The sequence below is a fragment of the Anolis carolinensis genome, chromosome 4 (genome assembly GCF_035594765.1).
Source record: "Anolis carolinensis isolate JA03-04 chromosome 4, rAnoCar3.1.pri, whole genome shotgun sequence".
Lineage (NCBI taxonomy): Eukaryota > Metazoa > Chordata > Lepidosauria > Squamata > Dactyloidae > Anolis > Anolis carolinensis.
In genome coordinates this window covers 76,463,223-76,489,829 of record NC_085844.1, presented here as the reverse complement: position 1 = coordinate 76,489,829, position 26,607 = coordinate 76,463,223, and the positions used below count along the sequence as shown (strand labels likewise).

Below are 26,607 nucleotides of genomic sequence, written 5' to 3'. Positions count from 1 at the left end.
CAACATTTTAATATTTATTAAGGGAGTAAGCAAAAGGGATATTTTTATTTCAAGCTGCCCATTCCTTCATTTGGAAGTAAGCTCATTCCATAAATGTCAACAGAATGTACAAGGAAGAATGATTAGGATCACCGCCTAAAGCAATTTCCCCTTAGAAGCATTCTGGTCCCTCCAATGCACACTCTGTTCTTATCATTTCATTTTGATGCTAATGTAAATATTGTATCCTGAAGAAGGATTTGGTTTCTTCTGTTGTTTGGAAAGCTAAAGGAAAAGTGTAAGTAGAATACATAGTATATGTATGGAAAAGAAAGCCTGATAAAAGGCAAAAAAGTTACAAAAATAATTAAATGCCCATTTTGGAATATTTCAATAGCTGATATTCAGTTCACACACTGGTATCACCACATAGAGCTGGCAGAAAAACATACATTAAAGATCAGTCTAGTTTTATGAATATTTGATGTATGGAAAGTAAAGATACCATTAATAGTGTCTTCAAAAAAGATAGCTCCCTAAAATAATAACTCCAGTGTTCTAAAGCATATGAAAGATTACTTGCATTAGAATAACGTAATACTGAAGAAATTCTCGCAATTAAGTCACAAAACAAAACACAAGCACACACAAATACATTAAAAAAAATATCAGATCAATAGAAGAGTTACTTCTTTACTTTATAGCAAGCTCCTTCTGTTCTTTAGTTAGTTCTTCCAATTTTCGACCAATTCCTAGCAAGATAAATGAGACAATAATTGAGTCAGACATTGAAGATGAAGAAAAGCTGCAGATAATAATGTATTACGATACTAGTGATAGTAAGTATATTTATGAAAGCTGCATTGTGTGCCGTATGGATTATAAACTAGGGCCCCTTAGGTAAAGGTAAAGGTTTTCCCCTGACCGACTCTGGGGGTTGGTGCTCATCTCCATTTCTAAGCCGAAGAGCCGGCGTTGTCCATAGACATCTCTAAGGTCATGTGGCCAGCATGACTGCATGGAGTGCCGTTACCTTCCCGCTGGAGTGGTACCTATTGATCTACTCACATTTGCATTCCGGGATTTGAACCTGGCACCTTTTGGTCCGCAAATTCAGCAGCTCAGCGCTTTAACACACTTTGCCACCAGGGGCCCCTTACACACAGCTAAATAAAATCCCACATTTTCTGCTCTGAACTGAAATATATGGTAGTGTGGACTCAGATAACCCAGTTCAAAGTGGATATTGTGGGACTTTTTGACTTGATATTCTGGGTTATATGGCTGTGTGGAAGGGCCCCAGTTCTTTATAGTATAACTGCTTTCATCTTTAAAAAAAACACCTTACCATACCAACCAATCATATGGTTTCCAGTGAAGACAAAGAAACCAAGGCCCGTTCCACACAGCTGTATAAAATTCACATTGAAATTGATTATATGGCAGTGTGGACTCAGATAATCCAGTTCAAAGCAGATATTGTGGATTATCTGCCTTATATTCTGGAATATAAGGGGCCGGGCTGTGGCGCAGCTGTTGAGCAGCTGCCTTAAATCACTCTGACCATGAGGTCATGAGTTCGAGGCCAGCCCGTGGCGGGGTGAGCACCCGTCAATTAAAAATAAAAAATGGCCCCTGCTCGTTGCTGACCTAGCAACCCGAAAGATAGTTGCATCTATCAAGTAGGAGATAAGGTACCACTAAAGTGGGGAGGCAAGATTAACTAATTTACGACCTGGAATGAGGAAGTGCCGTCAGTGTGGATGATGAAGCAGCTGCTCCCCCTGTGGCCAGAATCGAACATCCCCTCAGAAGAACGTTAACTTGCCTCTGTGTGTGTCTCTCAGTCTCTGTTTGATGTGTTTATGGGCATTGAATGTTTGCCCTTTGTGTGTTATAATGTGATCCGCCCTGAGTCCCCTTCGGGGTGAGAAGGGCGGAATATAAATACTGTAAATAAATAAATAAATAAATATATGGCTGTGTGGAAGGGCCCCAAAACTTTTCTAACAATGAATGCATATTCGTTTCAGTTGTTTTCTATATCCATCTTAAGTACTCTGGGTTATAATAGCATTTTTTTCAATATGGACCACACAGAACATTGTGATACAAGTTGAGTATCTCTCATCCAAAATGCTTGGGACCAGAAGGTTTTTGGATTTCAGATTTTGGAATATCCATATTAGCATACACATGAGCTATCTTGGAGTTGGGATCCAAGTCTCAACATGAAATCTATTTATGTTTCATATATACTCTGAAAATAATGTTATATAATATTTGTAATAATATTATGCAAGAAAGATTGTATACACTGAGCCACTGGAAAGCTTTCTTCCTCCCCCACTCTATTCCCCCTTAGTGTGACAACGCTATGCCTGACATCACATGGATCACCGGAAAGAAGGTATAAGCCATGTTCCAACTGGGAGCTGCCACAACATGGATGTGGGATGGGGGGCATCCAGGGCATCTGGGGAGTAGGGACTCCTTCCTGCCTCCAAGGAACCAATGTGGGCCTGATCTGGCACACAGTATGAGGGATTGGATCCGCATTTTGGGTCAGTGTAGAAGGGCCCAGTCTCAGAATCTCCACAATAAATCAGTGAACCTGGCATTTGGCAAAATCAGTGATACCTCAATTCTCTTAAAATTATTTGAAAGCAGCAAAGCAATAAAAGGACTAAGGAAGATCAGAAGTAGTGCAAGCTACCTTATTTTGATTTTTTTAAATTTTTATTTTTCAAGAGAAGGAAAACGGAATTTTAGCTAGGAAAAAGTTGACTTAAGATCTTGGCAAAATTTACATAAACTTCTTACTTTTCCCCAAAGGGCCTTTCCACACAGCCATACAACTCAGAATATCAAGGCAGATAACCTACAATATCTGCTTTGAACTGGATTATCCGAGTCTACACTGTCAAATAGTCAAATTCAATGTAGATTTTATACAGCTGTGTGGAAGAAGTCAAAGGATACAGTATCTATTTATAGCAGTGGTTCCCAACCTTTTTTTGACCAGAGCCCATTTTGACCGGGGCCCACTTAACCAGGGACCACTCTCTAACATTAGTACCAAAAACGTTACAAATCTGTTTTTGGTCAACTTTAGATTTGGTTTGGTTATTTGGGGTGCTGATTCAGAAAATTGCATTAGATAGACCACATCCATCCAGTAGCCGCCATCTGCTTGCCCACAGAAAACCATATTTAATAATCTAGAACTGATGTGGTCTGCGGAAAGAAGCAGAAATAAAATAAATAAAATAAATCAATAAAGAGGAAGGAGGGTCGCAAACCAGATTTTTGTTCTTGCGGCCCATGGGTTGGGAACCACTGATTTATAGAATTTCACATAGGAAATTAGATAGAAAGTAGAAATCTCTTCTTTCTTACCATCATGTACCTGGAAGGCAAGAATTGTGATCTTCTGTGTTATGATCATCAATGGGCTATAATACAAGGAAATAAGACACACATGTCAAATCTGACAGGCTACAAAGTTTAATTCAGGACTTGGGAAAATTAGTTTTGGATCTGCAACACTAAGGGTCCATAGCTGGAGGATTCTGGGTGATGCAGTCCAAAAGAAATTCTTTTTCAAGCTTTATTACATGTTTTTATTTAAGGAAAAGGCCTCATATACCACTTTTGAGTGAACAAGCTTAATGTAACACACATTTGGAAAGGAGAAGCATAGCTAGGTACACTTACTAAACTGGTACTTGGAAGCTGGTTGAGTCTTAACCTCAGGATTTAGCTAGCTCTCAACATGCCAGTTGAGTGTACTTCAGTCTTTTCTTGTCTTTCATACATATTTCTTCCCTTAGTTGTGTTAGTAAAAATGTATTGTTTCAACTTATGGCAAGTCTATGTATGACTCCATGAAACCCACTTCAGGTCTTTCAAACAAGGACCATGGCTTTCTTGATTGAGTCAAGCATTTATTTACTACAGAGATTTGATAAGGATGTTGCTAGTAAGAGATCAACTTGAAGTAGCAGCAAAATGGAATGTCTACTGGCTTTTCTATTTCCGGAAAAAGCAGAGTGTGAGCAATTTCACTGTCAAAAGGCCTGGCATGTAACCTAAGAGTCCTTCAGAAAATGGTGAAACATGTCACTTTTGCAATAAGGTGGTTTTGTGCTGGCCTGCTTTGTAAGATGTATTTTCTACAGCTGCCAATTAGGAATGAGATGCGCAAAATACAAATCAGTAACCGAAACCTCAAGGAAAGCAAGGATTGTACGTCATTCTATGCAGAAGACTGAATTTCAGCAGGTATAGCTTGCATGCCAAGATGAACCTGCTAAACTCCCCTACTCTGCATACAAAAACAATAATAATTTTAATGATTAATTGAAAGTCTGCATTTCTGAAGCCAAATAAATAAATAAACATCTCTAAATGGCAAAGAATATGAAGACAAATTAGACTAAAGACTTATAGGAGCCTCTTTAGATACGGATTCTCATTTCTCTGAAATCTAAACCACCATCAGCTATTGTTATTTGAAATCTAACACAAGAACACTATAAAATGTGAGAAATACACAAAGAGAAGAGCAACTTACCAACATAATCCTCTTTGCATAAAAAAGTAAGACATGCAGTTACACGAAGAACTATGTCAACAGTTGGCTTTTACTTGTAAAAAGAAGCAAAAATAATGCTAACATTCTCTCCCCCCCCCCCCCCCAGCTCTAAACCCAATTGATAGTTTCAACTACTTACTAAATCTGTTAGCTCTGTTTTGGTGTTGATTTACCAGTCAACTATGAACAATTTTTAGATGACTTCCACACAATTAATATATTTCAGATCATCTAATAGATACTTAATTTGTCTTGAAAATTATATATAATACTCTGCCACAATAATAATAATACATTAAATAATCAACAAAACTTTAATAAATAAAAAAACAGTTTGAATTCCCCAAATCTGCTAGAATTCTCTGCCTTTTGTTACCAAACTAGAGTATTGCCCAGGTTATGTATTTTATTATGCTATTTATTCATTATTTATTTACTTACCCTATTTATACCCCACTTTTCTCTACCCCGAAGGGGACTCAAGGCGGCTTACATGTGGCAATTAGTCAATGCCTTAACAAACACAAAATTAAGCTTAAAATAGATTGAATTAAAATAAATACATATTAACATTTAAAACATTGCATTCAATGTTAAAATTACGTCATCCAGAAATCATAGTCTGAGGCCGTTCTGTAGTCATTCCGTATTTATTGAAAATACTTATGGTTAACTTTATGATTTTATGTTCTTATTAAAAATGCATAACCAGGGCACATACCGGTAAGCTTCTGTTTTATAAAAGTTTCAGTATTCAGCTTTTCACCACAGATTCATTGAGGTTAATTCTTTTCTCCATGTATAAAAAAATGCAGTGCTCTGAATACTGGATTATGTCAAGAATTCAATTATTATCCAGGTTTTGTCATCTTAAGAACTCCTTTCTCCAGATCATTTCCTTTATTTTGCCTCAGGGCTCATCCAGACAGTTCGCAAAATCAGCGATCTACCAAGTTTTTTCCTGGGGCATCCAAATTACACCTCTGATAAAAATGAATTCCTTTAACACAAAGCAGGAAAATTTGACAGCTGGAAAGACCCAGGTCTTTCAGAAGACCCGAATATTTCCAGCTGTGAGTGTTGTGTGGATAGGGTCCGGAGATTGCGTCGCATGATTTCCAGTTCCAATCCTCACAGCTGTCTCAGGATTTTCTTGGATGCTTCTGGAAAGGTCAAAAATTGCTCCTGCATCATTTCTACATGCCAGGAGAGCGTCGGCAGCAAGGAAATGCCGGCCGATTAAGCTATTTTTGTCTTTTTAAAGCTTTTCTGGGGGGTTTTCTTTTGTGACCGGGTGCCCTGCTGGAAGGTCCAGAAGGGCATCTGGGCACCCTGCCCCCCACCCACCAAAAAAAGCATGAGCTTTCTGGCACATGTGTAGACTGTAATGCGGACCCAATCAGGTTTTTAAACCCTATTGGAAGCGCATTAAAGTCCTGCATGGAACCGCCCCCAGTCAAAAACATCTCAAAAATTCTCCATGCCAACACTTGCCCTCTTCCATTTCTCATACAGTAGAGTCTCACTTATCCAAGCTAAACGGGCCGGCAGAAGCTTGGATAAGTGAATATCTTGGATAATAAGGAGGGATTAAGGAAAAGCCTATTAAACATCAAATTAGGTCATGATTTTACAAATTAAGCACCAAAACTTCATGTTATACAACAAATTTGACAGAAAAAGTAGTTCAGTACGCAGTAACGCTACATAGTAATTACTGTATTTACGAATTTAGCACCAAAATATCATGATATATTGAAAACATTGACTACAAAAATGGCTTGGATTATCCAGAGGCTTGGATAAGCGAGGCTTGGATAAGTGAGACTCTACTGTATTTTCCTCTGAGGTGGCCTTTGCATCTATATGCTGCCCTCTAGTGGTTGCATCTAAGGACTTCAGCATGAAGCTCATGGGATGGCAATGTTAGGTGGCTTTTCTATCTATATACTGCCTTATGGAGTTTGCATCTAAGTGCTACGTACATATTTTTCAATTTTTGGGGTTTTTTTCAGAGTGGTTTTTCACATGCAACCTCACTAATGTTTTAAGTTGGATAATTAAGGGTATGTGTAGCAAGTTTGGTTCAGATCCATCAAGCTATGTGAGAGTCTTTGTGGAACAAACACATACACACACATACATACATACTTTGACATAGATAGATAGATAGATAGATAGATAGATAGATAGATAGATAGATAGGATGGATAGGATAGATAGATAGATAGATAGATGAGTCGTTCCCAGTCTGGGCTCCCCAGATGTTTTTGGCCTTCAACTCCCAGAAATACTAACAGCTGGTTGGGATTTCTGGGAGATGTAGGCCAAAAATATCTGGGGACCCCAGGTTGAGAACCACTGATACAGATAGAAACATATTGTTATATAAGTATTAGCATTACTTACCCAGAGAAATCTGTAGTAAGAATACCGTAACTGAATATGTATATCCGGCTAACGTGGCACAATGTGAGATATCCCATAGCTACCATAAAAGAGTACCTAGAAATATATGCATTTATTTCAGAGAATGGAGGTTTTATCAAAACAACAGTATTGAAAAGTCAAAACAAATGAGCTCATGCCATCATGATTATTTTATCATTTCAAGGTGTTTTAAACTTGCAAGCTTAATATGCCCAGTTAACATTTTCTACAGCAAGCACTGCCTCATGTTCCACACTGACTTTATCTTGGACTGTTGCTTCCCATTAAAAGCTTTTAAGCAACAGCCCAATGCAAAATCAATGGGAAGCAGAACAGACAAGTGATTCTACTGTTCATCCCAAACTCTGACAGCTATTGCTGGTCAGCATAGAAGAGGAGATCGTGGCTTTTTGCTCTTGGTTTTTTCGTCTAGTGTTGACAGTTTTTTAAATGTTCCCCTTGTTACTGATGGAAATGAAAGGACCATTCTTCTAATTGCCATTATTTTGATTCATATCAAACATTTACTGAAAATGCCTTATGGAAGACAGGCTATTAGCCTTTGATTTACTTATAGAAACATATGTTGAAGAATGCTCAAACTTACAAATGCTGCTTTTAATATAATACAGGGAAACAGAAGGCTGATGTTAATGTCAGCAAGATGGCACACATAAACAAGCTGCTAATTAAAGAACTGCAGTTACAGGACTTTGGACTGCAGTTATAAAAGGAAGGGTAAGGCATTAAGGCAAATTTGCATCACATAAAAAGGGGAAAACCAAAACATCAGCAAGAATACAAATTGCCAGAATGTGTAAGCCAATTTATAGACTTCCAGAAGTCAGGGAAAGTGTGTCCTCTATTAGATATTTCAACATTTGTATCATATGGTGACCCTAAGATGACCATGCCAAGGAGTTTTCTGGGGTCGAGAATGCATGACTCACCCAAGGTCACCCAACTGGTTTCTATGGTTGAGAGGGGAATCAAACCCTGATCTCTAGAGTCACAGTCCAACACTCAAACCACACTTATGACCAGGAGTTTCACAGACTAGGTTTTGCGACTCCACATCACATGGAGAAAGTACCTGCAGAAGGCTCCCTCCATAAAAGGCAGACATGACAATAGAAGGAATTGGAGATTTCTTTATCCTGACCCTCAACCATTTTACTTTTAAAAAGTGACAACCATAATCTTTAATAACTAGAACGTTAACCAACAGACAGTGCAATTGATATTATTATTATTTATTTATTTATATCCCGCTTTTCTCCCACGGTGGGAGATAGGATGTAAAGTCAAGACAATTACACACAAAAATACGAACATGAACCCCAACGAATAAAAAATTAACAATTTAAGACATTAAAACATTATAAATTCCCATCATCCCTGACAATTAGCATAAACTAGCATAGCAACATAATTAAAACATACCAGTTAAAACCCATGTAATATCCTATTCCTTTATGCCGTAAACAAACCAATCGCCGAAGGTCCACTTTAACTCACACAGGAGAAATACACTTTTGCTCCAAAGAACAGTGTTGTGGCAACATTTTCTTTTCAATGAAATTTCTGAATGCCCATCGAGGGCAGTGCCACACAGAAAGTGCTCTGCTATATGTTAAGCAAGGCAAGTATCAGGATTGGAAGTGTTTTTGAGTTAAAATACAGTACAATCCCTAGGCCGCACAGTTTTGCCTATCTGCATTTGATAAAATATGTGCTCTCTAGGAATTTTCTAGGTCCTCCAGGCTATGCTATGGTATGCTTTCACAAGGGGTTACCATAAAATTGCCCAGGAGAATCTGGGGAGGATACTTCTCTAGAAATTTTGTAGGTCTTCCAGGGCAATCTATGGTAAATTTCAGCCGAAGCTGTTCATTTCAATAAGGTTTGTTATTAACAATTTTCTCCTGTTTCTATGATAAGATCAGGAATACAGGTGTCGTACTGTATAGTGACTTCCTCTAGACTTCCCAGAAAATTTCCTAGCTCAGCAGCAAATCCTGCATTTCCCACACATTTAAATTTGAGAACTACAGGACTGAGCTTAAGTACAAAGTGAGTAAGCTGATGAGTCACTTAATGGGAGAAAACAAGAAAGACAAACAAATCTTTCTTACCTGTGAATGTTCGGAATACTAGCCAGGACCATGATGCTGTAGCTTATCATCACTAGAACAAAAATATGGATGGAGTACCTTGAAAACAAGAAAAAAAAGGTTTAACTTTCAAAGATCAATGATGAATAACAGGGAAGACAATGTATTTTATAAAGTAACTAGATGATATACATTGTATAAAACTAAATGTGAAAAACATTCTCCAAAATTTCAATGCATACAAATCAGACAAAATGCATTTAAAGTCCAGTGTTCTCTTCCCATACTAGACAAGCCAATCCCACTATGTGAAAAGACCATGCCAATTAGTCACACATTTGATCCCATATAATATACTGAATTTTCGAGGTAACTTCCTCTCAACTGGGACAGACAATGTAAGAGGACTCAACATATATAGAGGGTGCTTTTATGCAACAGAACTTTCAATTGGCTATTGAAAAATACAATAAAACAATCCCACCACTTTCAAACTGTCTTGTAGTCCATTTCTGGTACTCAAAAATGCTTAATTCTGAACTTTAAATAGTTCTCTAGTTGACTGCTTGAATGCTTGTTAGATTAACCTTAAGGTTTACCATCAGTAGTAAATGACTTGAAAACATACAACAACACAACAGAAAAAACAGCATCACAATCTATACAATGACTCTGTTTTAATACAGTTAAAAGCAATTACTCACCAACCAAAACAGAAGACAGCAAAATATAATCCAAAAATGGTGGCAAAAGCATGGCGAACACCAGAGCTGACATGACTGGGACTTAAGTACGACCGAAACCAAAATGCAGCCAAGAGTGCAAAGAGCTGACATGCAAAAAAATTGACCTAAGAAAATAGGAAAACAAAATTGAATCTGATTACTGTCTGTCAGCAATTTTATCTCTGGGAAGCAAAAAACTACCATAAAATGTTTAAGAAATTAGAGCAGTTTTCCACACATTTGAATTATTTCAAAAAAAATCCTGAAATCAGGGGTTGGAATCATGTAGCCCAGGCATGGGCAAACTTCGGCCCTCACACCTGGAGGGCTGAAGTTTGCCCATGCTTGATGTAGCCCTTTGCAGTTGTATAATGTAGATGGCAACTCCCAGCATTTTGCACTATTGGTAATACTAGATAGGACTGCTGGGAATTCTCACCTCTTTTTCAAAGTTCAGTGTAATTCAAAGCTTGGAAAGACACTTTAATTAATGAAATTACAAACAAATTGATTACTTTTAAACTAATAAAGTGTCCATTTCAATTTGGAATAAAATATTGTAAAATGTTATGTATGTCCACTCAAAATAAGTAGTTCCACGGAAGAATAATCAGATTTATAGCTTAAGTCAGTTGAACATGTCAATCATGACTTATGTTGGCTCTTATTAAAATCAATGGGACTTAAGTTCCACTGATTTTGTTCACTTTTAAGATATCATTTCCAGGTGGACACCCAAGAAATACATGCCTATAAATGCAAGAAGTTGGTATATGGCAAATATATGTATGATGCTAGTACAGTTGCAAAGGAAGTTTGTCCTGCACAACGCTGGGAACTTTATAGAGCCAGTCAACAGCTACTGGTTAAGCTTCCCTAAGATTTCTGATTAGCAGCAGTTGGTGTGTGCTGGGGAAGGCATTTAATTTCATTGTGCAATATTACAGTGACAATAAAGCTATTCTATTAATTTATTCTATCAAGAGAGGACATTTCATAGTTGAGGTGCCACTACTGAAACTGTCTTCTCCAATGCCCCGACACAGTGTAGGGATCTTACTGTAAGGTCATGGAGGATCTCAGACAGGTACATATGGATAAAGGTGCCTCATAAATATTAAGCTACAAAGCCATTTAGGGCTTGAAATATACTGTATTCCAGTCAGCAATCAAGCTGCTGCGTTTTCAACTCCAGGTAAATTCAGCTCCGTCAAGAAGCATGCAATCTCTTTCAGAACAGGCTGATGGCCCAATTCCCATACCCGAAAACTGCCAGTCCATGGTCTATATTTGATCAGGATTCAGCTTCAGTTTGAGCATCATTTGCTTCATTACAGCATCCAGACACTGTTCCAGCACCTTCACGGCTCCAGCTGACTCCCGTGACAATAAGAAATTGAGCTGAGTTCATCAGCACACTAATGGTACCCCACTTCAATCCTCACCTCCATGATTTCACCCAGCACCTTCATGTTCATATTGAACAGCATTGGGATATAAGATGGAACCTTATGGCACCCTGCAGTTTAACAGACAAGGGGATGAATTAGTGTCCCCTGATGCTACACTCTGGAACCAGTACTCTAGACAGGAATAGAACTACTACTACTCCCACTCCACAGAGCTCAGTCCAGTAAGAAACCATGATCAATGGTATCAAAAGCCATTAAGGGCCCTTCTACACAGCCATATAACTCAGAATATCAAGACAGAAAATCCCACAGTATCTGCTTTGAACTGAATTATCTGAGTCCACGCTGCCATATATTCCAGTTCAAAGCAGATAATGTGGGATTTTATTCAGCTGTATGGAAGGAGCCTAAGAGAGCCAGGAAGATCAATCAAAAGAACTAAGGCTATTTCAATGCTACATCTAGTGGACCAAACTCCTTTAAGTGTCTTCTCAACATCATAGGGACAAAATAACTGAAATTGATACCATGAAAACTGACCATGCATTGGACCCCTTCCCAAGTGTGGTGTCATAAGCGAATACAACCTTTCCTCCAAATATCTAGCAAATTTTTCAAGAATGTAGTCATGGGTTGCATAATAATAATAATACTCATCATCATCATCATCATCATCATTGATGAAAAACAACAAGAAAAATTAAACCGTTATCAAGACCTCAAGATCGAACTGCAAAGGCTCTGGCATAAACCAGTACAGGTGGTCTCAGCCAACATTTGGAAACAATAAACATTGTCAAAATTATGATCAACTGCAAAAGGCCACCTTACTGGGATCTGCACGCATCATCCGAAAATACATCACACAGTCCTAAAAGCTTGGGAAGTGTTTAACTTGTGATTTTGTTATACGAAATCCAGCATATATATCTCATTTGCTGTGTCATACTGTGTCTTTGTGTCAATAATAATAATACTATATTTGTATCCTGCCCAATTTCCCCATGGGGATTCAGGGTGGCTTCTAACACAACAGGCAAACATTCAATGCCTATATAAAACCAAAACCATAAAAATGTAAACAACAATACTAAACATTATACACTAAATTAAAATAAGTAATTATATTAATATTATTAATAATAATAATAATAATAATAATTTTATTTGTAGCCCACCCTATCTCTCCAAGGGGACTTAAGGAAGCTTCCAACATAATAAAGGCAAACATTCAATGCCTGTTTAAATCTGAAGTAAAAAATATATAAACAACGACAATGAAATATACTACACAAGTTAAAACAGGTAATTTAAACAATAACAATTAAATAATCAATATTTAAACCATTAAAAGCCAGCTAAGATAGCATATCAAATCCTTTCCCTTCCATTCCATTTATCAGTATTGTAAGCTCTATTATATTCCTCTTTCTCATCATATGCTTTAATAACCATTAAAAGCCAACCGAGGTTGAGTGTCATATCACTTCCATTTCCATTCTGGTTAATCTGTGCTCTGGGATTTATCCTCCTCCTGCTCCTCATTATATGCTTGGGAGCATTTTAGCCCTCATCCAGTACATTATTGATAACAAACACCGGTTTACCTTAGCTCTTTGAGTTTGTACTCCAAAAACTCCTCATCGCTTGAAATAATCTTACTGGTTGGGAGACTGAGGATTCAATCCTACTAGTCTAATAGGATAAGGATTATTTTAACATGGGAAATTATCTTCTGTTATAAAGATGTTACACCCAAATCCACATTAGTAGAAGAAAAATTAATATGTATTTCATTTCATTTCGTGCATTATCTTTGAAATGATAAATCTCAATTTTCTGGCCTACAATGACTTTTTCTAGTAAGTATTGCTGCTCACCTACTTCAATGGCTTTAAAAAAAACTCCTAAAATTTGGTGTCTAAAATGAGAGCAGATGTTCTTTGTGGATTACCACAATGAAGCAACCGAAGGAAGAATCACTGGCAACCCTTACAGAGAAGCTGCAGGACAGATTGCAAAGTGCTTAGTCAACAAATAACTTAAGGAAAATCCTTAGTCAACACTCATGTAAAGAGGGAAAATATTTAGTTATTTAAACTTATTTAAAGTGCAAGTCAAACTGCATAATTGCATATTAAACTGTATCTTTGATCTGTTATGATAATGGTTTCCTTCTATCCTGAGTATTGCTAGTTAACAGATTGCTTTGAACCAGATGCTATTTTATCTGCATCTCAAAAACTCATTTTTAAATTATTTTTATTTAAACATAGAAAAAGCATAAAATGCAACACAGAATGAAATTCAAACTACCGTAAAAACAATTTTTCATTATATACAAAAGTAACTAACACACTTATACACATTCTAAACAAACATCTACTAGACTAATCTATAAGTCTCCCACTCGCCTGTTGATTTTAACTTGTTATTTGTTGGTTTCTTTAAGTATTACTTTATTACTTTATTTCCACCTTTCTACTTTTAATAAAACTCTTCTATATCAGAAAACTAATGACTGAAGATTGTCCCCATCTTTGCTATATAAAAGTAATAAATATGTCCCAGTCATTCTTGAATTTAGTCAAGGATTTCTCCTTAATCAACATTGTCAATTTGTACATCTCTCCTAATTCACATTTCTTGTGTCTGTAAATCTGGTTCTTTCCATCTCTGGGCATAGATTATTCTTGCTGCTGTAATCATATATAATAGTAATCTTTCAAGTTTCTTTTCTAATTGGTCATCTAACATCCCCCAACAAATACAGTTCATGTTTTATTGTAATTTTAACCTTTACAATATCTTCTGGCATCATGTGTATCCAGGCCTTTTTACAAGACCACCACATATGGTAAAGTGTCCCAACTTTTTTTTCACATTTCTAACAGTTACTGGATATACTTATATACATTTCAGATAGCCTCTCTGGCGTCAGATACCACCTATACATCATCTTATAAAAGTTCTCTTTCAAATCAATGAAGTGACTTAATTGATTTGTCCAGACCTTTTCCCATTTTCTTTGTGCAGACCTTCTCCCATTGTTCCAGTTTTTTTGTCTGTCTATGTTTTCTGCCTATTTGACCACACAATTTTCATCTGTTCTTTGTTCATTTCATATTTTAACAGCAGTTTACAGATGTTGGCAATCAAATGGTCATACTCTGAATGTAGTAGTAGATTTTTCAAACTCTGATTTATTTGTTGCAAATCCAAATCTTAAATCATTTTTCAATTTGTATATGAGAAAACCATTGCATATTACAGCCCTCCATCATTAACTTCTCTCTCGTCTTTAATCTATATTGATCACCTTGTAATATTAACTAATCTCCAAAGGTCAACCATTTCCCTCAGAAGGGAATTTCTCTTCTAAAGACAGCTTCATGCAGAGAACACTATAAAGACTTCTTTGGATAAAATCAATTATTATATTTATTCCAAATTCATAGTAGTGGTCTTATTATAAAGCTATCGTTAAAAACTGAATCTGCTTTTACTTTATCAGACCAAAGATAGGCATGCAATCCAAATTTCAGACCTTCTCCTAATTGTAATAATCTCATTTTTCAGAGTTATCCATCCCTTCAACCATATCAAACAACAAGTGTGATAATATATTTTAAAGTTTGAGAGACCCATTTATCCTCTTTTCTTATTGTCTTGCAATATTTTGAATCTCACTGTGGGTCTCTTTCCTTGCCAGATAAATGTTGACAGGTCTTTTTGCCACTGCTTAAATGGAGTATCACTCATTAGAACTGGTAAAATTTGAAACAAAAACATTCAGCTTCATGACTGAGATTCTATCCAGAAGTGATAGTTGTAAGTCCTTCAGTTTAAATCAGTGGTCCCCAAACTAAGGCTTGTGGACTGAATCTGACCCACCAAGGTATTTTCCCTTCCCCCACCACTACCACTACATGTGCATCCATGCATGGTTGCACATCACAACAGTAGCAAGTGTATGTGTGTGGTGGCGGCATGGGCAAGTGAGTGTTAGTGGCAGTGGCACATAATAATAATAATAATAATAATAATAATAATAATAATAATAATAATAATAACAACAACTTAATTTTTGTATCCCAGCTCCATCTCCCCAAAGGGACTCGGGGCAGCTTACATGGGGACGAGCCCATGCATGAACCCATACACAAGTAAAGTCTAGCCCTGCAACACATGGATTGACTGCACAATACCTCTACCAGTTCCGCCATTGATATTGGTTCCTCCAATCTCTTTTCTGGGTTTTCATCAAACATCAAAACTTTTGGTTTTATGCTAGTTCCTTATCATCTTCAGCTTGCGGTATTAATAAAGACACTTCCCTCTCATTCCCAACCTAATGCCATAGATAACTGTTTGATCTACTCACATTGGCATGTTTTCGAACTGCTAGGTTGGCAGGAGCTGGAGCTAACAGTGGGCGCTCATTCCGCTTCCGGGATTTGAACCTGCGGCCTTTCGGTCTGTAAGTTCAGCAGCTCAGTGCTTTAACACACTTTGTATAGGAACAGGCACTCCAATCTCTGGTGAGATTCTGATCTGTATAGGGCCCTGCAATCTCCACTGGAAGAAAAGTTTTATGTTGCCATCCATAAGACCGGTCCTTCCAAACCAAAAGTGGGTGCAGGGCCCCCTTTCTGGACTGGATCCACAAAGAGAGGGGCAAAGTTAAAGCTAACCTCGGACCCAATTTATATTGAAAAGATATTTGCTATTTAATTAATTAATTGGTTGATTAAAAATCTGTGCACAAGTTTGAATGAGTGAAAGTTTTTGTTTAATGGCAATCATGAATTACAAATACTTGAAAGATTCGTGACATTCTAAATTTTGCCCCAGTGTTACAGTAATGATTAGCACTGCAGCAGCATAGGCTCAAGGGGGATGATATCTGCCAAACTTTATTCCAATGCAACATTTCATAGATGTCTAAGTCCAGTAAATCTTGCAAGGGCATACATTTAAGGCAGGTGTGCAAACAAAATGCTAAGCATAATCAAGGCTGAAATGAATCTAAAGCTATTCACTTTATTACAACTATGTCCTTGGGGAAAATATAGAAAGTAGAAATGATCTACACTGTCAACAACAAGACATCCATATTGTACATGTCATTTCTGGAAGAAAAAAACAACTATCATTCAGGAATGTAATTTATAGGAAGTGGTTACAGTCCTTCTGCACTTTCTGGAGCCCAGCCTCTCAGTTTCTAGGAAACCCTTTTTGTTTCAACAACTCTTACTGCATGTTGGTTCAGTGATTTAGCACACAGCAACCAAAACAAACAAAAAGTACATAATTAGTGAGTATGCATGAATAATCCTAAATGAGAGACTATAGGAAAAAAGAGGAAATGGATAAGAAATAGTATAATCATATGTTTCATAGAAAATGAGGTTTACTTCTGTGCTACTGACATGATGCATAATGAGAATCAGAGTATACTTAAAGCTTTAAGACAATATATTCTGTTTATAACATATTGTAAGGCAGAAGAGGTCAAGGCCTTATTAAGACAAGTAATTTCTGCTCATGATTTGATTTAGGAAGAGCCTGGGTGCAAGCTTTGAACTCAGACTTGGGGCTTGTATACATGGGCCACAAATCTTGGATCGTGTCACTCCTAGATGTGCATCCATATGACATTCGGGGACTTTCAGGCCCAAATGTGGGATAAAACTGGTTTATTCTGCAGAAGTTAAGGAATGCTTCAGAGCTTTCCCAAAACTCCTGAGCACCCATGCACTTTGGAGTTGGTATGAACAACTGGAGCATCGCCTCTTCCCAGGTCATGCAGACACCTTTGCAGACATCAGCAAAGGTTCCTAGTAATATCTAGGGGCTCTCCGGAGCTCCTTGGCCACTAGTGCAACAACAAATGACAGAAAGGATTAGGATGACCATCTGGTGGGGCTGAACCAAGTTCAGCCTAACTGGATGGTCAGAACTCACTGCTCCCACTCTCGCTACTGACGTGGTTTAGAAGCAGAGCATGTAAACACCTCTGCAGAATCAAGGGCCATTCCAAAGCAGCAATGCCCTGGAAAAATCCTACAATTACATGCCCATCTAAATAGGTCCTTCAACATGAGAAAGTGATATGAAGTGAATTAGACCAGGGCTTCTGAACCGTTTTCCACTTGTGATCCCTTTCTGCCTGAAAAATGTTCACGTGACCCCAGAAAAATGGGTATATAAAAATAGGTATAAAATTAAATATTTACTCATAATAAATCAGCAGTTGCAAGGATTGCTAAATAGGCTGAATTTTCATTTTGTGGAATATACCTGAAGCATTTTCTGCAGAGTTCACTGTAAACACTACATGGTATTGCTAACAGATTTCTGTAAAGGGGTGGCATTCAGACACCTTTTACTGTTGCCAAATTTTACTGTTGCAACATTGAGCTTAGAGTTGGGACCTTCAGGTTAAGAAGCAGTGAACTAGACCAGGACTTCTTAAACTTTTCCACTCAGGACCCCTTTTAGTCCAACAAAATTTTACATGATCTGGGATATATAGGTAGGTACCTATATAAAATAGGTATAAAAACCAAGCATTTATTCATAATAAATCAGCATTTACAAGGATTGCTAAATAGGCTGCTATTCCTTTTTATGAAGTACAGCTGAAGCATCTTCTGCAGACTCCACTGTAAACACTGTGGAGTCTGTAAATGTCTAAAACATCCAATAGTTCAGAAAAACTTTTACTGTTGCCAATTTTTCCATCGAGCTAAGGGAATCACATTTGGGGTTGGGACTCAGTTTATAAGCAGTGAAGTACACAACTTAACATTAACTTCAGTCTCCCACTTGGAGCAAAAAGTAGCCAGGGTGTTTTAACTTTGGGGATACAAAGTACATACTAACTGACTGGTGGTGACCCATATCTGGTAAATCCTCTAGTCTGTGTGAAGTTCCCCATTTAACTGCAAATAACTTACAATGAACCATGGGATAGCACACCAGGATCAATTCCTGGTGTGCTATCTTTGTGTTTGAATAATGACTGCATTCCCAAGATGGTTAGCTGTGCTTCAGCTATTATGAGATCCTGTGTATGCACTTGTGCGTTGCTTTGTAAATTTAACACACAATAGTAGACCATGAAGATTGGGGAGAAGAGGTATTAGATCACAAACAATGCCAAAACAATAACATTATTAAATAGGAAGCCATTTAACATTAAATCATTAGGAGAAAATCATGAAATTGATTTGTACTATTAATCAATTTTTTTTATTCTGTGCTGTCAAGTTGTTTCCAATTTATGGTAACCCTAAGATGACCCTATAATGAAATAATCTCAGCAATATTTATTTATAGGGGGTTGCCATTGCATTTATCTGAGTCTGGGAATGTATAACTTGCCCAATTCACCTAGTGAATTTTCATGGTTGACTGGGGATTCAAAACCTGGTCTCCAGAGTTTTAGTCTAATGCTTGGTCCACTACACCTCATGAAAAATAATTAAACATAAATTGATATCTATTATATGTTTATTAGTTTATCAGTAAAGTTAACCATCATTGATGTACTAATAAACCTATAGCTCTCTGTTTACATTGGAATTGTATGCCTAAGCTCTAATGTAAATAGAGACTGAAATAAATGGAAAAAGCAACAAGCAACAAGGACACCACGAGGATGGAGTTGAAGTAACGAAGAAGTTATCAATTTTACTCAACTCAACATAATTTTTAAAATGGTTTAAAGCATAAAATATCAGAGCTTTAAAAAAAACCTTCCTCTGCAGACATTAAGATTACAGTTGCGTTCCTACACTACCTCTCTGAGCAAGAAGTAAAATCCCTTCAAACCAAACCAAGACTCCAGTTTCTTCACAGACCGCCTTACAACATCCCAAGCTTTTCTTAGTGATTGCATAGGTCAGAATTTTCTTCTGACCACACAGTGGTTAAAAGCTGCCACTCTCCCCAACTTGACAGTAGAATATGCTGTTCAGAGTGTGGTGGAGTCTTCTTCTTTGGTGTTTTTAAAACAGGGGCAGCCACCTATGCCATCTATTGGGAGTGCTTTGATTGTGTGTTCCTATATGGCAGGAGGGTGGAATGGACAGCCTTTGTGGTCTAAAGAAATGAAAGTTCTCATGATAAAGCTCCTGGGATTTATTGGTTGTTGCCATCTTTCCGTCAGCTTCTTCCATTTATTTGGAGGACTGTTTGTGGAAGTTCTTTTTTTTTTCCTTTGGAAAACTAAAGTGTTTCCAAAGGTCTTTTTGAAAACAGAACACAATTTGCTGAGCTTGTCCTGTGGCTTACAGAGCATAATATTTTTTAAATTAGAGTTACACAGTTACAGTGCAAATGTGCCATTTCATTGATGCACTGTAACTCTTAAAAAATTACAAGAATGGATAAGAGAAAGAACTGTGCTATTATGTCTCCAAAATAATAATAAAAAAAGAAATCTGTTTAATGATATGTGGGGTGGGGAGGAATATTGCAGCTGGGAATTGCCAATAATAGCATGGAATAACAGATACGTTGTCTGGTTAGATTTTTTGAAATGGGAAATACAGTAACTAATAATGCAACCTCCTGCCACATTTGCCCTGTCTGGAGAGGCCCTCATTTGATTTCTAACTGATTGAAAAACTCATTTTTCTCAAGAGCAGGTGAAAGGCATCACCTCCAGGCGAACAGTATAGAGTAGGCTTACACACTGTTGTGTTTGCATTCTGTTCAAGCTATATTGATAGTATCAAACCAGACGGTACCACTCTCCTTCCTGAAAACTAGGGTGGAGCTCCTAAACTCTGACAGAGTTATAAGCTGCCTCAACCCAACCCTAAAAATACCTGACATTTGGTACATTCCAAAGGCAAAGTACTTGACCTTCAGAAGCAGGTTTTATTTTGGGGTTGTTGATTTTTTCTTCTTCTTCTAACTGCCATGCTGTAGAGGCGGTTGAACTTGAAAAGTTTGTTTTCAGGAAACAAGGAAAAACGTTGGAAATAAATCAGCCGGGAAGGAGACATCATATAAATGTTCCTTTCAGCTTACCGTGCTGATTTTTTTTTCAATGCTTGGGGAGAAATGTTCATACAGAGATGGCTCAGAAAATACAGGAAAATTTAAAGCTTTCATGCATTCCCAGCACCTTCTTATGGCAGTGATTCCCATTTCTGTTATTCTAACAGTATGTAGGATTCAGTTTGCCAATTCATACAAAATCAGGGTATGTGATTCTTCAATATGCTCTTTGCATCCTTATGAGTAAAATGTGTTAGAATATTTATCGTTCCATTCCATAAATCCCACCATATACTAGGGAAAAGTACAGTTAATCAAAAATAGACTAAAAGATATGTACCCTTAGGGCTTTCTTTTCTAGCACTCATGGTTTACAATTTCATTTAGGATAACTAACTAAATGCTAACAACCCTGGTGGTGGTGCAGTGTGTTAAAGCTTTGAGCTGCTGAACTTGCAGACCGAAAGGTCCCAGGTTCAAATCCCGGGAGCGGAATGAGCGCCCGCTGTTAGCCCCAGCTCCTGCCAACCTAGCAGTTCGAAAACATGCAAATGTGAGTAGATAAATAGGTACCACTCTGGTGGGAAGGTAACGGCGCTCCATACAGTCAAGCCCTTGGAAGTGTCTATGGACAACGCCAGCTCTTCGGCTTAGAAATGGAGATGAGCACCAACCCCCAGTCGGTCACGACTGGACTTAACATCAGGGGAAAACCTTTACCTTAATGAAGAGAAGGAAACATGCACACTTTCCCCTCTTTCTTTCTTCTGCATTATTCAGATTGAATCAAACATCACAGAAAGCATACATTTTCAAAACCCTGCATCCTCTAAATGAGTACATGCAATTACAATGTTATTCTTTCTGTACTCTCTACCATGCTCCTTCTTTTTCCATCTAGATGGCAGAAATAAGCAATCTCAAACTCATCAACTGTAATGACGTTAACCCTTATCAGATTTAACAGTAATAAAAACATAATATCCCCCCACGGCCTCTTTAGCATTGGAAAGAGCAAAGTCAGTTTCTCAGGTATCAATTTGTTCAGGATCTCTCCAGAACTGTACATCCCAAGTAAGAAAATAAAGCAAAAAAATCTCAAATCAAGTAAGATGATTATGCTACAAGAGTTGGACAGTAGTTCCATAGCTTGGCTGATGAATAGAGGATACTTAGCAGACCAAGAACTGGGTGATGGTTCAACCTTCCCTGGAAGCTGAACACAGATTTGTACTGGAGGACCTAGGACAAGATCACATTAGCGTTAAAGAACTGAGGCTTTCATCTCCATGCAGTCTGGTTTGCTCCTGCAGAATTCTAGGAAATGTAGTTTAGGGAAGCCAGAACATATCTAGCTGAGAATTCCAAAGGTCCCCCCCAAACTACATTTCCCAGAATTCTGCAAGAGCAAATTGGATGATGGGAGACAAAAGCCTCTGTTTTATAACACTAATGTGATCTCCTCCCTAGAGATTCCTAGAGAAGTATTCTCCCTAAATATCTCTAGGGGGGATACATGACTGGAGAACACTGACAATGGAGTCATACTAGAGGACCTAGAGGTATCCCAGAGATAACATTTTAATCAAATCTGTAAATAATTCAATCCGCAAAAGTTAAAACTACAAATATGGAGGGTTGACTAATGTTAACAATAACAATAAAATCATAGAATCCTAGAGTTGGAAGAGACCTCATGGACCATCTAGTCCAACCCCTTGCCGAGAAGCAGAAAAATCGCATTCAAGGCACCCCCGACAGATCCAGCCTCTGTTTAAAAGCCTCTAAAGAAGGAGCTTCCACCACACTCCGGGGCAGAGAGTTCCACTGACAAACAGCTTTCACATGAGAAAGTTCTTCCTAAAGGTCAGGTGGAATCTCCTTTTCTGAAGTTTGATGCCATTGTTCCACGTCCTAGTCTCCAGGGCAGCAGAAAACAAGCTTGCTCCCTCCTCCCTATGACTTCCCCTCACATATTTATACATGGCCCTCATCATGTCTCATCTAAGCCTTCTCTCCTGCAGGCTAAACATGCCCAGCTATTTAAGTCGCTCCTCATAGGGCTTGTTCTCCAGACCTTTGATCATTTTAGTTGCCCTCCTCTGGACACATTCCAGCTTGTCAACATCTCCCTTCAATTGCGGTGCCCAGAACTGGATACAGTATTCGAGGTGTGGCCTGACCAAGGCAGAATAGAGGGGTAGCATGACTTCCCTGGATCTAGACACTATGCTCCTATTTATACAGGCCAAAATCCCATTGGCTTTTTTGCCGGCGCATCACATTGTTGGCTCATGTTTAATTTGTTGTCCACAAGGACTCCAAGATCTTTTTCACACATACTGCTGTCGAGCCATATTATCCCCCATTCTGTATTTTTGCATTTCGTTTTTTCTGCCTACATAGAGTAACGGGACTTCATTCTCACATTAAATTCTTATTTGGCCTATTATTAGACTTTAAATATGATTTATTTATTTGTTCAATGATGATGAAGATGAAGAGAAATAATAGGAGGAGGAGGAAGACTATAAGATTTATGTCGGTGTAAATATGCATTATTTTCAGCATTTCTTTCAGGCCTGTCCTCATTCTCATCCTTCTACATAAACATGTACATAATCAACAGAAAAAACATCCTTTCCCCAAACCCTAAGCCAGAACTCCAAGCCTGCAAGACATGAGCAAGGCAGCTGATATAATGGAGATCTCTAATTCATTGGGTGAACATAAGTCTGATTGAACAGGAAAACAAACAAACCGAAATCACAGGAATTCAGTGCTTTGGGGGGAAAATCCAGCTTCCCGCAAACTGTTGGTAGCACCTACAAGTACCAAAAAGCATGGGTACCACAAACTTTCTGAAGCATATCATTCAGGACATATTATAGGTTGAGCATCCCTTACCCAGAATTCCAAAATCGAAAATACTCCAGAATCTGAGATAGCCCACTATATATGGTTGATATAGCAACACGGTGGTGCAATGGGTTAAACCCTTGTGAACTGCTGACCTGAAGGTTCGGTTGCTGTCCTGAAGGTTATCAGGTGAGCTTCCACCTGTCAGCTCTAGCTTGCAGGGACATGAGAGAAGCCTCCCAGTTACACACCCCGGTGTCCCTTGGGCAACGTCTCTGTAGATGGCCTATTCTCCCACACCAGAAGCAACTTGGAGTATGTTCTCAAGTCACTTCTGAAAATATTTTTTAAAAGTGACACGCTTGCTTTCTGATTGTTCAGTATACACAAAGTTTGTTTTGTGCATAAAATTATTGAAAACTATTGGTTTAAAATTACCTGTGTAAGGTATATACAAACATAAGTGAATTTTGGGTATACATTTGGGTCCCATCTCTCACTAAGTACATATGTACAAATACAGTTCTTCCAAAATCTAGGGGAAAAAATCCAAAAACATGTGCTCAACATTTCAAAATAAGGCATACTCCACCCATGGCATCCTATACTGTAAGAATGAATGCAGTTTGATACCACTTTAACTGCCATGGAGGAGGAATTCCAAACATGAAACAATCAGGGCCAGCTAACACCTCCCAACAAAGGATTCCCCTTGGCAGGAAGCAGCCAGACCTTGAAACTCCAAGGCTATTCAACGCTAATCACGGTGGCCAATTGCAACATTCACAGTTGCCTCAAACGGACAAGAGTTCTTTCTCCCTCCCTGGACTTCCCAGAGATATACACCCCACTTGCATAGTTTCCAACAGACCTCACAAACTCTGAGGATGGCTGTCGTAGATGCAGACGAAACGTCAGGAAGGAATTATTCTGCAACATGGCTATACAGCCCGGAAAACTCAAAGCAACTCACCTTGTAAAGCGCTGGGGAACTCTGAGCACGGAGCGGCATCAAACTGCATTCATTCTACAGCAAGCATGGGCAAACTTCGGCCCTCCAGGTGTTTTGGACTTCAACTCCCACAATTCCTAACAGCCTACCGGCTGTTAGGAATTGTGGGAGTTGAAGTCCAAAACACCTGGAGGGCCGAAGTCTGCCCATGCCTGTTCTACAGTGATTGCATTTTATTATTATTATAATTATTATTGATTTCTGCCCTTAAGCAGCATCGTTCAGACCTGATCCAGCGGGATGCCCAGGAGGAGGCTGACCGGGTGCAAGAGGGTCGAGCCTGTGGTCCTATAGGGAATCCGGCTTCCTTCGGCCATCCTTCATTTCTCTCGAGTGGAGCGCAGGTCTGGCGCGTTTTGACCAATCCCCCCGCCGTCCAGACCAAGGCGGGCCTCTGATTGGCTGCCCCGGAGCCCCGAGTTTCGCTTCCTCATTGCGCGCGAGGCGGACTCCCTCGCGCGCACCAACAGGAGCCTTCTTGTTTGGCTCGAGGCGGGAGGGCGCTCGCTCGAGGCGCGGACGGGGCTCGTTCCTCGAGGAAAGCGCTTCATCTGGAGGCGAGGGAGCCCCATCCTGAAGGCTCCATCTGGGCGGGGAGCAGTGGCTGGCTGTGGGAGCACAAAGCTCCTTTTTCTTGCCTCCAACCTGACCTTATTTTGCTTCCAAGCGCTTCTGCTAACTCGACAACGCAAGGTGCTGGAAAGAAAGTCTGTGCTCTGTCACCTCCATTGTAAACTGCACCCGGGATTTCGCGCCCTTTTTGATTCCGACGTGGAAAACTTGTTTTGGAGGCGACAAGTGCCAAAAGGAGGGTGTTTCCCGCTGCTGTGCCTTCCACTCCTCATTCTCAAATGCCTCGCCCGCTGGCCCAGATTGTAGTCTATGGAGCGGAAATGCGGTTTAACGTCGGCTTTAACTTCCCCGCCCAACTTGGAATGGGTTTGCTGAACAAATATGAAGGCAAACAGGGTTCTTTCTGTATGACCTTCCCTTTATCTTCCCTTCCCAAATCAGTTTTTCTCCTCCAAGTGACAACAACGTAATCGGAAATTGAGAAGGTTGCTACACAAACTCCATCAACCCAACCAGTGTGTGGAGAAGAACAAACCACAGATCACCTATTACAATGCAACCTGAGCCTTGCCACATGCACAATGGAGGACCTGCTTATAGCAACACCAGAGGCACTCCAAGGGACAAAGGATATTTAGTATCGTGCCAAGTTTTTAATTTTGTGTTTTTAAATACATTAAGGTAAAGGTTTCCCCTGACATTAAGTCTAGTTGTGTCTGACTCTTGGGGTTGGTGCTCATCTCCGTTTCTAAGCTGAAAAGCCGGCGTTGTCTGTAGAGACCTCCAAGGTCATGTGGTTAGTATGGAGTGCTGTTACCTTCCCACCAGAGTGGTACCTATTGATTTACTCACATTTGCATGTTTTTGAACTGCTAGGTTGGCAGAAGCTGGGGCTAACAGCAGGAGCTCACCCCACCCCCTGGATTTGAACCGCCCACCTTTCGGTCAGCCAGTTCAGCAGCTCAGTGGTTTAATCCGCTGCACCATCGGGGGTTCCTAGGCCAGATCTACACTGCCCTATATCCCAGGATCTGACCGCAGATTATCTGCTTTGAATTGGATTATATGAGATAACTTGGAATAAACAGATAATCTAGGATCAGATCCTGAGATATAGAGCAGTGTAAATCCAGCCGTATTTGGTTTGTTATTGTTGGTTCAGTCTTCATGACCTCATGCCAGAGCTCCCTGTCAGCCATTGCCACCTCCAGCTCCTTCAAGGTCAAGTCAGTCACTTCAAGGATACCATCCATCCATCTTGCTCTTGGTCAACCCCTCTACCCTTTTCCTTCCATTTTCCCCAGCATCATTCTCTTCTCCAAACCTTTCTGTCTTCTTATTATGTGGCCAAAGTACTTCACCTTTGCCCCTAATATCCTTCCCTCCAGTGAGCAGTCGGGCATTATTTCCTGGAGTATGGACTAGTTGGATCTTCTTGCAGTCCAAGGCACTCTCAGAATTTTCCTCCAACACCACAACCTTAAATAGCCCAGAGTTCCGCCCCTCCTTCATGAGAGCCTTCAACGCCCCCCCCCCCCCCCAATGCTTTAAGCTTTACCTGCCAGTTATGGGTGGCTCAGCTTGGCTCCTTACACTATATCTGCTATTGCTGCAAGTAATGACAATGTGAATAAATTGTCAATTTTTTTTTGAGATAGTGCTTGCAGTTTTGGAGGGACTTGTTTATTTTTTGCTTCTCATAGACTTAGCATGGGGATTTGGTTAACCAGTTAAAATTCATGAGTTAACAATTTTTTTAGTAGGTGCATCTACACCATAGGATGAATGTATCCTGATACCACTTTAACTGCCAGGGCTCAATGCTATGGACTCGGGAATTCTATGCCGGATCTACACTGCCCTATATCCCAGGATCTGACCCCAGATTATC

At 39.1% G+C, this 26,607-nt stretch overlaps 1 protein-coding gene across 1 annotated transcript in view; it reads right to left on the bottom strand.

Annotated features, from left to right (window-relative positions):
- mboat1 (membrane bound O-acyltransferase domain containing 1) overlaps positions 1-25,181 on the bottom strand; it is a 41,785-nt gene extending 16,604 nt beyond the window's left edge. The window contains exons 1-6 of the mRNA XM_003219781.4: positions 24,371-25,181; positions 9,825-9,970; positions 9,142-9,219; positions 6,986-7,081; positions 3,379-3,434; positions 677-731 (exon numbers count right to left, since the gene is read on the bottom strand). Of these exons, the coding sequence (XP_003219829.2) occupies positions 677-731; positions 3,379-3,434; positions 6,986-7,081; positions 9,142-9,219; positions 9,825-9,970; positions 24,371-24,460 (521 nt within the window). The 5' untranslated portion in view covers positions 24,461-25,181. The remainder of the gene's footprint in view (positions 1-676; positions 732-3,378; positions 3,435-6,985; positions 7,082-9,141; positions 9,220-9,824; positions 9,971-24,370) is intronic.
- Positions 25,182-26,607: the final 1,426 nt, after the last annotated feature.